This window comes from Felis catus, chromosome B1 (genome assembly GCF_018350175.1).
Source record: "Felis catus isolate Fca126 chromosome B1, F.catus_Fca126_mat1.0, whole genome shotgun sequence".
Taxonomy (NCBI): domain Eukaryota; kingdom Metazoa; phylum Chordata; class Mammalia; order Carnivora; family Felidae; genus Felis; species Felis catus.
This window is the reverse complement of record NC_058371.1, coordinates 200,488,279-200,500,853: the sequence shown is the minus strand read 5'-3', so window position 1 is coordinate 200,500,853 and position 12,575 is coordinate 200,488,279. Positions and strand designations below refer to the sequence as shown.

The 12,575-nt window shown below is 57.6% G+C and overlaps 1 protein-coding gene across 3 annotated transcripts in view; it reads left to right on the top strand.

Annotated features, from left to right (window-relative positions):
- Positions 1–12,575, top strand: part of PPP2R2C (protein phosphatase 2 regulatory subunit Bgamma) — a 138,909-nt gene that overhangs the window by 101,765 nt on the left and 24,569 nt on the right. For all 3 annotated transcript variants that reach the window (XM_023253331.2, XM_023253332.2, XM_019829791.3), the window contains exon 6: positions 9,988–10,152. In XM_023253331.2, coding sequence (XP_023109099.1) covers positions 9,988–10,152 — 165 coding nt within the window. The remainder of the gene's footprint in view (positions 1–9,987; positions 10,153–12,575) is intronic.

Below are 12,575 nucleotides of genomic sequence, written 5' to 3'. Positions count from 1 at the left end.
AAGGAATGAAGAAATCACGCACACGAAAGGCCTGGTACTACTCGGGGCCCAGCAGGGGGCCAGTATTTCCCTCCTGAACAACAGATCCTCAGATATTTAAGGCTGGTTCTCATAAAATCCCTGCATTGTTTCTGGTTGTCAAAGCCCCTTTTTTAGTCCAGCACTGTGCCCACATCTGTTTTAAACAACCTCTCACGTCCTTTAATACCAACATTTGAGACAGTTAGGCAGCTCTGAGCGATTTTTCTTGAGCTTGATGCTTCTTAAAGGTAACAGATTGCACAGAGGGTCTCAGCTGATGGGCCTCTGCTTTATTTTTAGCACTCGGAGAACTGTGAAGATGGTTCAATTGATTTTTCTCCCCTCTGAGCGATTTCTCATGGTGGAATCTGGCACTGCACCAAGCCTTGGTCTGGAACAAATTCCTAATTGCCATTTATAGAGCAGGTCCTGAAGCTAGGTGGGATGGTGTGGCAATAATTAGGGGTAAAGGCTCCAAACCTCGGTCAGCACACTGCTGCCTGTGGGGTGGGAGTGTTCCCCATGCTGAGAGCAAAGGAAGGGACTGGCCGAGGCCCCTCCAACGTGCCAGGGTCTGTGATTAACGAAAAACCTGGAGCTTGGCACCCAGCCTGCCTCACTCACTGGCCACCCTGCCAGTCACTTAGCCTTCCTCAGCCTTGCTTTTCTTGTCAGTTCAGTGGAGTGTGACTCCTGTGCTGGGGGCTGTCAGGGTAGAATGGCTGGAGAGCACAGGGCCTGATGTACTGTAGACAGCCCACCCTGGCCCTGACCTGCTGTCAGGCACCCTACAGGCTCCCTTCTTCCATCCTCCCCTAGTACCACTCTGCAGAGAAGGAACAGGAGCATCTGCTCAGAAGTGCTTGAGTCTGAATCCCCCAAATCAGTTTCCACCCAGGAAGCATGTCGTTAAGCTATTAGCACACCACTGTTTTGGGGGCTCAGCAAAGGCCAGGCTTCCCAGGGGCTCAGCCCCGGTGCAGCTGTCCTTGGTGCTGACCCTGAGCTGAGCGCCCACGGACCTGTCCATGGTGCTGACCCGGAACCCAGCTCTCGTGCAGCTGTCCGTGGTGCTGACTCCGTTGTCCGCCAGAGCATCATCTTCCTCACCACCTCGCACACCACCGTCACCTCTTACTGAACACTTACTCTGTGCAAACAGTGCTCTAAGCACATTGCACGTATTAATCTATTTAATCCTCCTGACAACACTGTGGAGTAGGCATTATTGACATCCCCCTTTTGCAGACGCAGAAAGTGAGCCACAGGAAGGTTAAGTAATTACCCAGAGTTACCCAGCTGGGAAGTGTCAGGGCCTAGGATTCAGACTTGGGGCCTCTGGATGCAGAACCTATGCACTTCACTGTCATGCCACACTGCCTCTCAGTCATGATAGTGACAACCCCAGAGCAGCCACCGTTACTCCACCTTCGATCTGCAGGCACTTGTGCCTTAAACCCTTAGAGCGACTCGCCTGTGTTGCTGTCATTCCTTCCATTTTGTGGGTGTGGAGATGGGCTCGGAGAAGTGGGTGCACTTGCCCGTGGCCCGTCCAGCCCCATCAGTACAATGATGTTTCCCGGCTCTTTTCTTGGGTCCTAAGGGAGAGCAGGTGCTTTTCACCGCACTGCAGGACAGAGTAGGGGTTGCTTGGTGGCAGAGGTGACACAGGTGGCTGAGTGCGCAGGCCATAGCTGTAGTTTCTTTTTATTTTTTTTAAGTTTATTTATTTTTGAGAGAGAGAGAGAGAGAGGAGCAGAGAGAGGGAGAGAGGGAGCCCCAAGCAAGCTCCACGCTGTCAGCGCGGAGCCCGATGTGGGGCTTGAACTCACGAATCATGAGATCATGACCTGACTCGATCAAGAGTTGGACACTTAAACCACTGAGCCACCCAGGTGTCCCAACAGCTGTAGGTTTCTAACATACTCTCTAATCGTGGGGACGTGAGACTCTGCCGTGCTTCTGATCCCTCCTGAAAGGCCTCCATGGCATTTCTGTGACACGCTCCTGATTAAAACCCCCTTGACCACAGTCTGGAGCCCCGTCTCCCACCCTCTCCCCGCATTGGGGCTCCAGCTGGCTGCTGTGTCACAGCTCCTCAGCCTTATGCCTCTGTCTCATGTGGAACTCCCCCGCTTTCCCTCGGATGATCCTACTCTTCTCAGTCCTCGGCTTGATGCCTTTGGCTCCCCGAATCTCCACACCAGCTCAGGGCCTTGCCAAAAATCCTATCCCGTACACCCTGTGTGTCTCTCCTGGGGGAGTATCGTGGGTCTCTCTGGTGTCACTGCTGGGTTAGAAGCCCTGGGAGAGGAGGTCAGGATGGGCTCCAGTTTGCCCTTTCTTGGCCACCCGGGTGTGTGTCCCAGCACTGTCTTGCCTAGGGTTTCTGTCTCAGCTCTTAGGAGCCAAGGCATGCAATTCAGCACAGACCCCCAAGTCCTTGTTTTCTTGGGGGGGGGGTCCATTATTGCACGCCTGGCAACCAGCTTAATTTTGTGTTTTTCCAGAGGAAGAGAAAGCCTATGATTCTGATTTGATAAACTTTAATTATTGCTAAAGGTACTAACCTTGCGCTGGGGCCTTTTAAAAAAACACACGTATCTCCACATTACTTTATTTTATTTATTTTATTTTAATTGCTAGGGCCTCTGACTTACGGCATCTCATTAAATCTTCATTGTAGCCCTGCAAAACAGATTTTATCAGTGCATTCTACAGATGAGAAAAGCAGGGTGCAGAGAGGTTGAGAAGGTTTCTGGAGGTCACACAGCTGTTTACGGTGGAGCTGGCCTGTCAAGTCCCAGTCTTTGTGACTCAGAACTGAGTGCTCTCTCCCTGTCCAAGTACTTGGGAAGGACATAAGCTGGCTTGTGGTAGAAGTGTGCAGACTGGCTCAGCACATGGAGAAGACCTACAAGGGTTTCAGTGGGCTTGTACAGTGAACGTTTACCCAGAATCCCCCTCTCTCCATGGCCCTGTATGGCTCCGGCGATCAGGCTCTTCTCTCTGAGCAGGATCACACCATCACAGTAAGTTTCCAAGAAGAGAAGGGAAGAGGCTGTCATGGGCTGAATTGTGTCCCACCAAAATGCATATGTTGATGTCCGAAGTCCTAACCCCAGGACTTCATAATGGGATTGCATTTGGCCCTTAAATGGGTGATTAAGGCAAAACAAGTCTGCTAGGGTGGGTTTAAGCCACTCATCTATGACATCCGCTGTGGCAGCCCGAGCAAATTCATACAGAGGCAAAGGTTGCCAGGAACCTCGTACAGAATCTGACGTGGTTTGGCCAGAGTGCTCATGGCTCATCTTTGTAGCTAGGGCATCTCTTGGAGAAAATCTTCTGAAAAAAATCAGCTCTGCTGGCTGTGCCCCAACAGGACTGTGTCCGTATGCAGGAGGCCTTCTGGGGCACCTGCACACCCAGTGTCCCTGGAGAGCCTGTCAGGGAGGCTTCTCGTGGCGTGGTCCTTGGCAGAACTGCCTCTGTCCTCACTCGCTAGCTGCTCAGTCACCATGGGAACCGCCTCCCCCATCCTGATTGCCTGTTCCCGCAGAGACATCTAGATAAACCATGCTTTGCTCAGTTAAATCAATGGAGCCCAAGGCTGCATCTTTCTCATTACTGAACTCCCCCACCCACGCTGTTGGCACCCACCTTGCAGGGTCACGGGCCAGTCCAGTGTGCCCCAGCAGCAGGGCCCTGCGGTTGTGTATTGGGTGGGGATGCACTTAGTCCAGAACAGAGGGCACGCGGGGAGAAGTACCGCCTGGGAGTTAGGAAGCCAGGACTCTGTCCCCGCTCACCCATGCTCCACACGTGGTGGCCCTGCACAAGCCACTCCCTGCCCTGGCCTCCTTCGTGGGAGTGGAGGGTGGGCGGTCTTTCCCACAGGGATGCGAGGTGCCTGGCCCGTGGGTGCAGGGCCGGGGGCTGCCCTCCACAGCTCTCTGAGGCTGTGACAGTGTCTCCAAGCTCAGTTAGTTGCTGCGTCTTCATAGAGCCATTTTTTGTGACCTTGCCGCCGAAGCCTGTCCCGATATTAGTGAATATTTGTGTCCTTCTCTGATGTCGATGGGATGGTTTTCATATCTGTTTCTCCCTTGAGCTCCTCCTCAAACAAATCAGTGACGTTTATTCATTTCATGTGCCGGACTCATCTTATGGCCGGTGGAGGAGTGTGGCGCTTTGTGCCTGTGCCCACACCCTGCACAGGTGGGAGAGACCAAGATCGGAAGAAGGAGGGCCGCTGGAGGTGGAGTGACCTTCTCCCCGACATGTCAGAGGCTCTCTGTGTGGGGCCTCCTGGCGTTGCAGCTCTGGGCACCGAGGGCTGCAAACGGTTCTCCACGCTGATGTGACCCTGCCTGGCTTCAGGCCATCAGACCGTGCCTTTGGCAGCAGGAGATAAAGGAGTTTCTATAAAAATCTCTGCAAACCCGATGACTCAGCAGAAGGCCTGCCTGGATTAGATGCCGGTGTCCTTGGCAGTAAGAGCTACAGACTTTGCTGTAGGGCGGGACAAACGGGCCTGTTTTCTGAGCTCCGCCGACACCCCCCAGGCAAGGGCCAGAGCTCACAGGGCTGTGCCAGGCGCCGGAGGACATCCTCATGCTGGGGGAGGAGCCAGGCCAGTGAGGCTGTTTTACACACTGGTCCTGTGTGGGGATCAAGAGGGAAGGTTCCTGCTACAAAAGCAAGATCGCGGTCCTTCTTCTTGGCCCTGGGCCAGCAGAGAACAGCCCTGGGGGCCAAATCCACCCGTTCATAAAGTTTTATGGGCTCTCGGCCACTCCCATTCATTTACATGCTGTCTGTGACCCCGATAGAGCAGGAGGGTTGAGTATCGAGGTGAGATCTTATGGCTCCTATTCCTAAAATGTTTACTGTCTGGCCTCTTACAGACATTTCCTGCCCTGGATCTAGAGCAACACACCCAGTCACACTTGGGCCCTGAAGGAAGAGGGATTCATCGTTTGACATGGGGGCAGGAGCCAAAGGCTTCAAGGAGCCAGAGACCTCCTCCTCCAGGGGGCGCTGGCCCCTCCATGCCCACCCAGGCGGTCAGGGGCCAGGGTTTATGCTTCTCACCCCCGCTCTGCTTTGCCCCATCACACAGTGGGTGTATTGCCAGCTCTGGAATCCGACTCAGTCCCAGGCTGCCCGCCCCCCGCCTCTGCCGAGTCCCCAGAGAGTGGCTCTTCCTTGCTGAGCCTCTATTTCCTCGTCCACGGGCTGGGGTACACCCCATTCACCGGTGGAGAGGTTTGAGCAGGACACAGACGTGAAGCTGGGCTGGAGTTATTTATTTCTGTGAGAGAGAGAGACAGAGCACGAGCAGGGGAGGGGCAGAGAGAGAGGGAGACACAGAATCCAAAGCAGGTTCCAGGCTCCGAGCTGTCAGCACAGAGCCCGACGTGGGGCTTGAACTCCCAAACCATGAGATCGTGACCTGAGCCGAAGTCAGACGCTCAACCGACTGAGCCACCCAGGTGCCCCGTGCCAGTCCCCTCCTTAAAGGACCCCTCCACCACCACTCCCCTGGCCTGGAGTCTCCCTGAGCCCTACTGTTCATCTCCACGTGAAGGGCTTCTTCCCCTTGAGAGGGTTTGACACTTCCTGTACCCACCCCCAGCCTGGATTGGAGGGGCCTGAGACGGGCTGGTTGGTTCATTGACTCCAGCGGCTGTTCACTGGGCACCTGCCATGTGCCGGACACTCCTCTAGGCACCGAAGGTGCAGCAGCGATCCAGACAGGGCCCTGCCCTCGCTGGGCAGCTGGGCAGTGAACAAATAAGCATGACGAGATGTCTGTGGTACTCGTGCAATGGCCGGGCCACTGCTCCCCAGCTCCGGGAAGCATGAGTTTCCCGTGGATGTCAGAACAAATTTCCACAAACTGGCGGGGTGGGGGTGGGGTGGGGCTTACAACAGAAATCTACTCTCAGTTCTCGAGGCCAGAAGTTTGCAGTCAAGGTGCTGGGAGGGCTGTGCTCCCTCTGGAGGCTCCCTCCTGCCTCTCCCAGCCCCTGGTGGCCTCACGCCTTCCTGGAAAAGTACCTGGTGCTCAGTTGCGGGGTGTGGCATCGAGCAGGTTCACCTTCCCTCTTCCTCTTCCTCCTCCTCCTCTTCTCCTCCTCCTCCTCCTCCTCCTCCCTCCATGACCTGCTCCTCTCTCCACCTACCTGGTCAGCAAACTTAGTTGCCAAGGTGTGACTGGAGTTTAAATGCACGCCCATCACACAGTTGGAGCACAGGTATATGGAAAACAGAACATGAATAATTCATCCGGCTTTGCCAGGGGGTGGGGCTTGCTGATGAGTCTAATTACGCTCATTCCCCAGGGAGGCCGGTTTGCCGTAAACCTCGTGAGGTGCCGCGTACGTGTGGGATTCATGCAGCTGCCCGTGAAATGGGGGAGAGGCCACCTGGGGGTCAGTCCTCCAAATGAGAGGGTGCTCCGGGATCATGCCCAACCTCTCATTTCGCAAATGGGGGACGCTGAGGCTTGAGGACTGTAAGTGACGTTTGCGTGCGGCCCTGAGCATCCGAGAGAGAGCTGAGACCGGATGCTCAGCCTGGGGCCCCCGGCTTCTGACCCAGCACAGGGCCTGCCAGAGTCAAAGCCCCCACATCAGGTCACGTTTGGACCAAATGTCTCACAGTCCACGTGCACAAGGCCACATGGGTGTGAGTCAAGGGGGAGCGTTTGCGCTGTGCGTTCCGTTCGGGGTATAGTTCAGGCCCGGCTTTGTGATGTGATGAAGGAGTTCCACAGTGACAGCCCCACTCGGCAATTAATCCTTTCACACACCCGCCTGCACCCGGGAGGAGCCAGGTGGCAGGTGCAGGGCGGGTCCTGTGGCGGGCTCAGCAGGAGGTCTTGGAGAGGCTGATCGCAGGGGATCAGGCTGGGTGGCCATGCCCCGAAGGATGCCGTGCTGTCCTTGACATGCAGGCATGGCTCTGGCCCTGGGATGCAGAGGCGCGGGACCCCCTGCCCGGCCTCAAGGACCCCTTGCCCTGCGGGGGCCCCAGCACATTCGCTGCCACTGTGGCTTGGTCTTCCTCCGCCCGGGTCGTGCGGGAATGTGTTTCACATCCGTCTTTCCCTGGCACCCGCTGTATCCAGAGCCCTTTGTTTGAAACAGCAAGAGATTTCCGGAGTGATGCTTGGGCTGTAAGTCCTGGGCTGTGAGTGGGACCCGGGCATTGGAGGCTCTGTCTCCCGAGCCCACACACAGGACCCTTGGTCCCCGCGCGTCACCCTCGGCCAGCTCCGTGTCACCTGGTTCAGGCCTGTTCGCTGCAGACCTGATTGTGCCCCCGTGTACTTCTAAAAGCCATCACGCCTCGTACCTGTTTCTAACGACTGTTGTCATGAGGCTGTCACGAGTGGTTAAGCATGATGGGGTCACGGGAAGCGTGCACTCTGGAATCCAGCAAAGAGGCCACACCCATTTGCTTGGCCTTGAGCCCCGCGTGAGTCTGGGAGCGGCACGTGGGGGCTGGGAGAGGAGGCTTCCGGGCCCTCCCACTGCGTTTTCTGGACACCAGTGCGCACAGCTTCCCAGCCTGGCCGTCTCTGTGAAAAGTCTCATAAACACCAGCCTCAGTCTCCATGAGCCAGACATCTGGTAAATGTGGGCGGACGGCTTCTGAGCTCATGCCGTGACTCACAATGAACGACAGTCGTAAACTGGGCGACAGGGGTCGTTGCGTGCGTCAGAGTTTTGGTCGTTGTGGAGGCAGAGCGATCCACGTCCGGGGTTCGGACGTCACGCCTCTGCTCCTCGTCCATTGAGGTGCGTTCTAGAACATCTCGAGGTGGGAAAGTGAATTGGGTTTGGACGCTGAGGGGGTCAGGAGGGTGGGTTGTGTGCAGGGACAGGTGATCTGAAAGTCTCTGAGGCTTGGAATAGCCGAGGGGGATTTCATAGCAGGTGACCCGAGGCGCGGGTCCCACAGCAGATGGCAAAGTGTCATGCACACCGCGTGCTGGCTCTCAGAGCTCCAGCCTGGGAATGACGCATGGCACCTGTCACTTCTGCCCTCCATCCTTCGGGAAAGCGATAAGGGAGCCGGCTGCGCCGAGTGCCATCGGGCGGATGGACAGGTCCCCCCGTCCCCTCCCCCTCCCCCCGCTCTGACGGGAAGCCGAAACAGGCAAGGTATTTCACCATATCCCGCTGAGTCCTATTCCCCCGGAAGTCATCTCTCCGTGAAACGCGGAGTAAACACGTGTCCCCTGATGAGTGGCCCCCCCGGGACTCCAGGCCGGCCGGCGTTCCTTGGAGCCCTGGCCACTTTGGTGTCCCTCCTTTGATGTTTGTGGCCCGAGTTCTGCAGAGAGAATTCAGTCTTGGCTTTTTCTCTCTTACGGTTCAGTCTCATTTTCCGTGATTTACTCTCTGCTGTTTATCGTACGAGAAAACCGCGGTTTTTCGCAGCCCAGGCTCCTTTTCCCTCCTCTCGATATTTTTATGCGATTCTGAGTGTCTGGTTAATGATGGGCTTCCTGAAGCAATATTTGAGCACACAATAGCGTGAGCACACACACCCTCCTCAGTGCCTCTGGTCACACAGATTCAGCATTCTTTCGGACGTTTTATGAACTCTCGTGTTTACACAAGTCAGGAAATGTCTCTCTTCTTGAGGCTTTGGCAGGAGGGGCAGGGAGAGCTGATGGCAGGAGGCGTCTCAGAGTTTCCATCCCATTCTTTCCAGACAATAAAAGATAATAATGGCAGCCGATATTCACTGAGCTCTGTGATGTATAAAACAGTGAGCAAGGGGATTTGCCGCTTCTAATTTTCACAGCAAGACTGTGTTAGCCCTGTCGATCCATTTTACAGAAGAGGAAACCGAGGCACGAAGAGCTAAGGAACTTCCCCCTTGATTGCACAGGCAACAGGTGGCAGAGCTGGGACTCAAACCCCAGACTCTGATTCCAGGGCCCACACACAGATGCAGGGGGAGGAGAGGGCATTTCAGCCAAAGGGAACGGCCTGGGCAGAGCCCCGCACAGGGCTGGGGAGTCAGAGACCAGGGTATCGCTGTCAGAGACGAAAGTACCTTTAGGGCCGAGCGACTAGTGGGATCTGAAGCTGAAGAGATAGAGGGTGGTGGAGGTGGGGGTGGGAGTGCCAGGCCTTGAATGCTACACCGAGGGGTTCGGATTTGCTATTGTAGGCCACGAGGAGTGGATGGAAACTCAGCCTTACCCCTCGCTGCTGAGCCATCCTGGACAAGTTGCTCACCCTCTCTGGGCTCCAGAGTATCAGTCAGGGGTATTTCCTCTGCAAGCAACAGAATTCTTGGTCCCAGACAGAAAATGGATGAATTGGCTCCCGTATCTAGTCATCCAGGGGTCATGGAGTCCCTCCGTCGGCCCCTCTGAGGCCATGTGCTCGTCCCTCATGGTGATTGTGAGTGGAGAGGACACAGATCAGCGCTGAGAACCCAGCAAGGAGAGAGCCTTTTCCCCAAAGGAGAACCTTGATGCTGTGGACAGAAGGGGAGCGGCTGCGGGGGTGGGGGAGGGGATCCAAAAGGTGCCGCACCCCCAGCTCCAGGAGCTGGGAGCACCGAGTGGCGGGAGCACTGCCATTGCGCAGCAGGAGCCCTGCACGTACTAGGCCCTCAAACGCGCCCTGCCTTCTCCTGGGCACCTGGTGTGGGGGATGGAGGGGAGGCCGGGTGGGCTGGTGGGTGCTGGCTGGGGACAGGGCACAGGTCGGGTGGGAGGCAGTGGGTCCAGCCTGCAGGGACAGTTGGACGGCACCCAGAAAGGCAGCCGGCGGGCGGTCGGATGTGCAGGTGTGCAGCTCAGAGGCTGTCTGGGGCCGGGGCTTCGTCCAGGGGTCTTGGGAAGGGGGAGGCCGCTCAGGTGCGGGGCACGTGGGAAGGCAGGGCGGCGGCAGTCCCCTCCCTTCTCTGGCCTCTCCTTGATGGGGCCAGACATCGTGGACATCAAGCCCGCCAACATGGAGGACCTCACGGAGGTGATCACGGCGTCTGAGTTCCACCCCCACCACTGCAACCTCTTCGTCTACAGCAGCAGCAAGGGCTCCCTGCGTCTCTGCGACATGCGTGCGGCCGCCCTGTGTGACAAGCACTCCAAACGTAAGTGCCCGTTCCACCCAGGGACCCGGTGGGCAGTGGGGGCGGCGGTGCTGTGCCCGGGGCGGGTGGGAACGGTGCGGGCTGGGGGCCCGTGGGCTCCGTGCTGCTGTCGTGCCGCTGGCAGGGGGAGCCTGGTCTTGCCCCCCCCCCCCTGCCCTCCAAGTCCCTGCACAGGCTGGGGCTGCCCAGCTTCCAGGGACCGGGCAGCTGAAACCAGGGCCGGGGAGCGAGCCAGGAGCCAGAAGCTAAGGTGGGACCCTGCTCAGCTGGCACCTCCTCTGGGAAGCCTTCGCTGACCCCCCCCCACATTGGTTCAGGCCCCTTCTCTGTGTCCCCAGAGCTCCCAAAGCTTCCCTTTCACAGACTAGCCACAGCCTGCAGAACTTTCTGTGGGCTGGGCCATCTACCCCAGCAGCCTGTGTGCTCCACAAGGTCACTTCCTCAGGCTGGAACCCCGACAGGGCCAGCCGGGGGGGATGCCAGGAGGGATGCCAGGGGGGGTGCCGTGGGGGTCCGGGGCTGAACAAGGTCCGAGGAGCACGATGTGACAACCACCAGGACCACACAGTGGCTGACACTCCTTGGATACTCTGAGCCAGGCACCCAGACAGCTCTCTACCCACATCGTCTCGTCTTTACATGAGCTCTGACGGAGTCCAGCACAGAGGAGGGAGCTGAGGCTCCAGGGATGGGCCCAAGGTCACCCGAAGTGAAAAGTGGCAGAGCAGGACCTGAACCCAGGACTCTGAGATGCCCTGGCTGGTGCTGTCACCTCCAGCCTGGCCTGCTTGGTGCTGGGTTCCCCAGAGGCCCCTAAAGGCAGAGAGGATCAGGGGGTCAGGCCATGGTATCCTCCCTGGGTGACCTTGCAGTGGTAGCAGAGGGGCAGGGACAGGCAGGACCCCAGTCAGGAGGGTGGGGACTTTGGTTCATCTCTGTATTTACCTCAACAGTGTCTGGGAATAAACACTTGTTGAGTGGATGAATGAATGAATGAATAAATGAATGAATGAATGAATGAATGAATAAGTGAATGGATGAATAAATGAATGAATGAGTGAATGAGTGAGTGAGTGAGTGAGAGAAGGAGTGAGTGACCAGTAAGCCTCTGGAGGTGGTTTCATTAGAGTTCTGTTAGGAGGGACTGGGTCACCTCTTCCCCTCGGGAGCCTGGTTTCCCGGGGGAGCCGGAGAGGGTGGCCCCTCCCCACGCCTTGGCCAGGCTGGGTCCCTACGTCTCGCCACACTGCTGTTCTCCGAGCACATCCACGCCCCGCAGACACTCGGCCCCAGGAACACCGTCTCCCCGGCGCTGAGCCTTCCTCCTCCTGGGGGCTGAGTGGCCAGCGCAGGTCGGGGGGAACAGCAGATGTCCGTCTCTGAGCAGAGCTGGGGACACTGCCTGCTATGCTGCACACACGTCCCGCTGTGACGGCACGGCAGGAACCAGCAAACAGACGAAGAACTCACCACCGGATGGTGTAATGGCAGGAGGTAGTAAGGGACATCAGCAACAGCCCCCAAAGAGCAGGGCGCAGGGAGGTCATCTCACCGGAAGTTACAACGGAACAGACTCCTCGAGGTGCCGGAGAGTGAGCCACGCAAGCTCTGGGCGGAGAATGTTCTAGAAGGGGGACACTTCAGGGGCAGAGGCTCCGAGATGGAAGGGCACCAGCGTTGTCGGAGGGCGGTGACTAAGGGGAAGGGTGTCGGGAGCTGAGGTCCGGGAGACACGCAAGGCAGGTGACTCAGGATGCCTGTGGGTCGGGGGAAGGATCCGGTTTCGTCTTAAGGGAGGTGAGAAAGCAGCAGAGAGGTGAGGGCCGGGCATGAAGTCACGAGACAGGTGTTTGCAAGGAGGAAACCTCAGAGGGGTCGACGTGGAAGTGGGGGCAGGAGGAGGCCCTGCCCGGGGCTCACTGAGAAGAAGCAGCCCCGGGGGGGATGACGAAGGTGTGGAGACGGGTCCCGTCCTGGGCGTTCTCGGAAGGCTGAGCTGGCGGGCTTTGCCGAGTGCGGTGTGGACCGCGGCAGCTCTGTCCGAGGGTTGGTTTGTGCAGCGGGTGAAGGCGGGGCCCTTTCCTGGACGGACAGTGAGGACACTGGGGTGGGGGGCAGGGCGGCCGGGAGCAGAGACAGGACCGACAGGTGGGTTTTGGACCCAGTAAGTGTGAGATCGTATTGGGCCCCGGGGAGGGCTGTCGGGAAGGCAGCCGGAGGTCTGCAGTCAGGGGCAGCAGCTCGGCCACAGATAAAGGTGTGGAGTCAACAGTGTTCGGACGGATGGGAAGCCCAGGGGCCAGCTAAGACGCCCAGGGCGTGAGTGTGGACGGTGCCCAGCCCCCGAAGAGCAGCCCAGGGCCAAAACAGACGACCACAGGCTCCGTGGCTTAAAACAATGTAGATTTATTCTCTGACGGTTC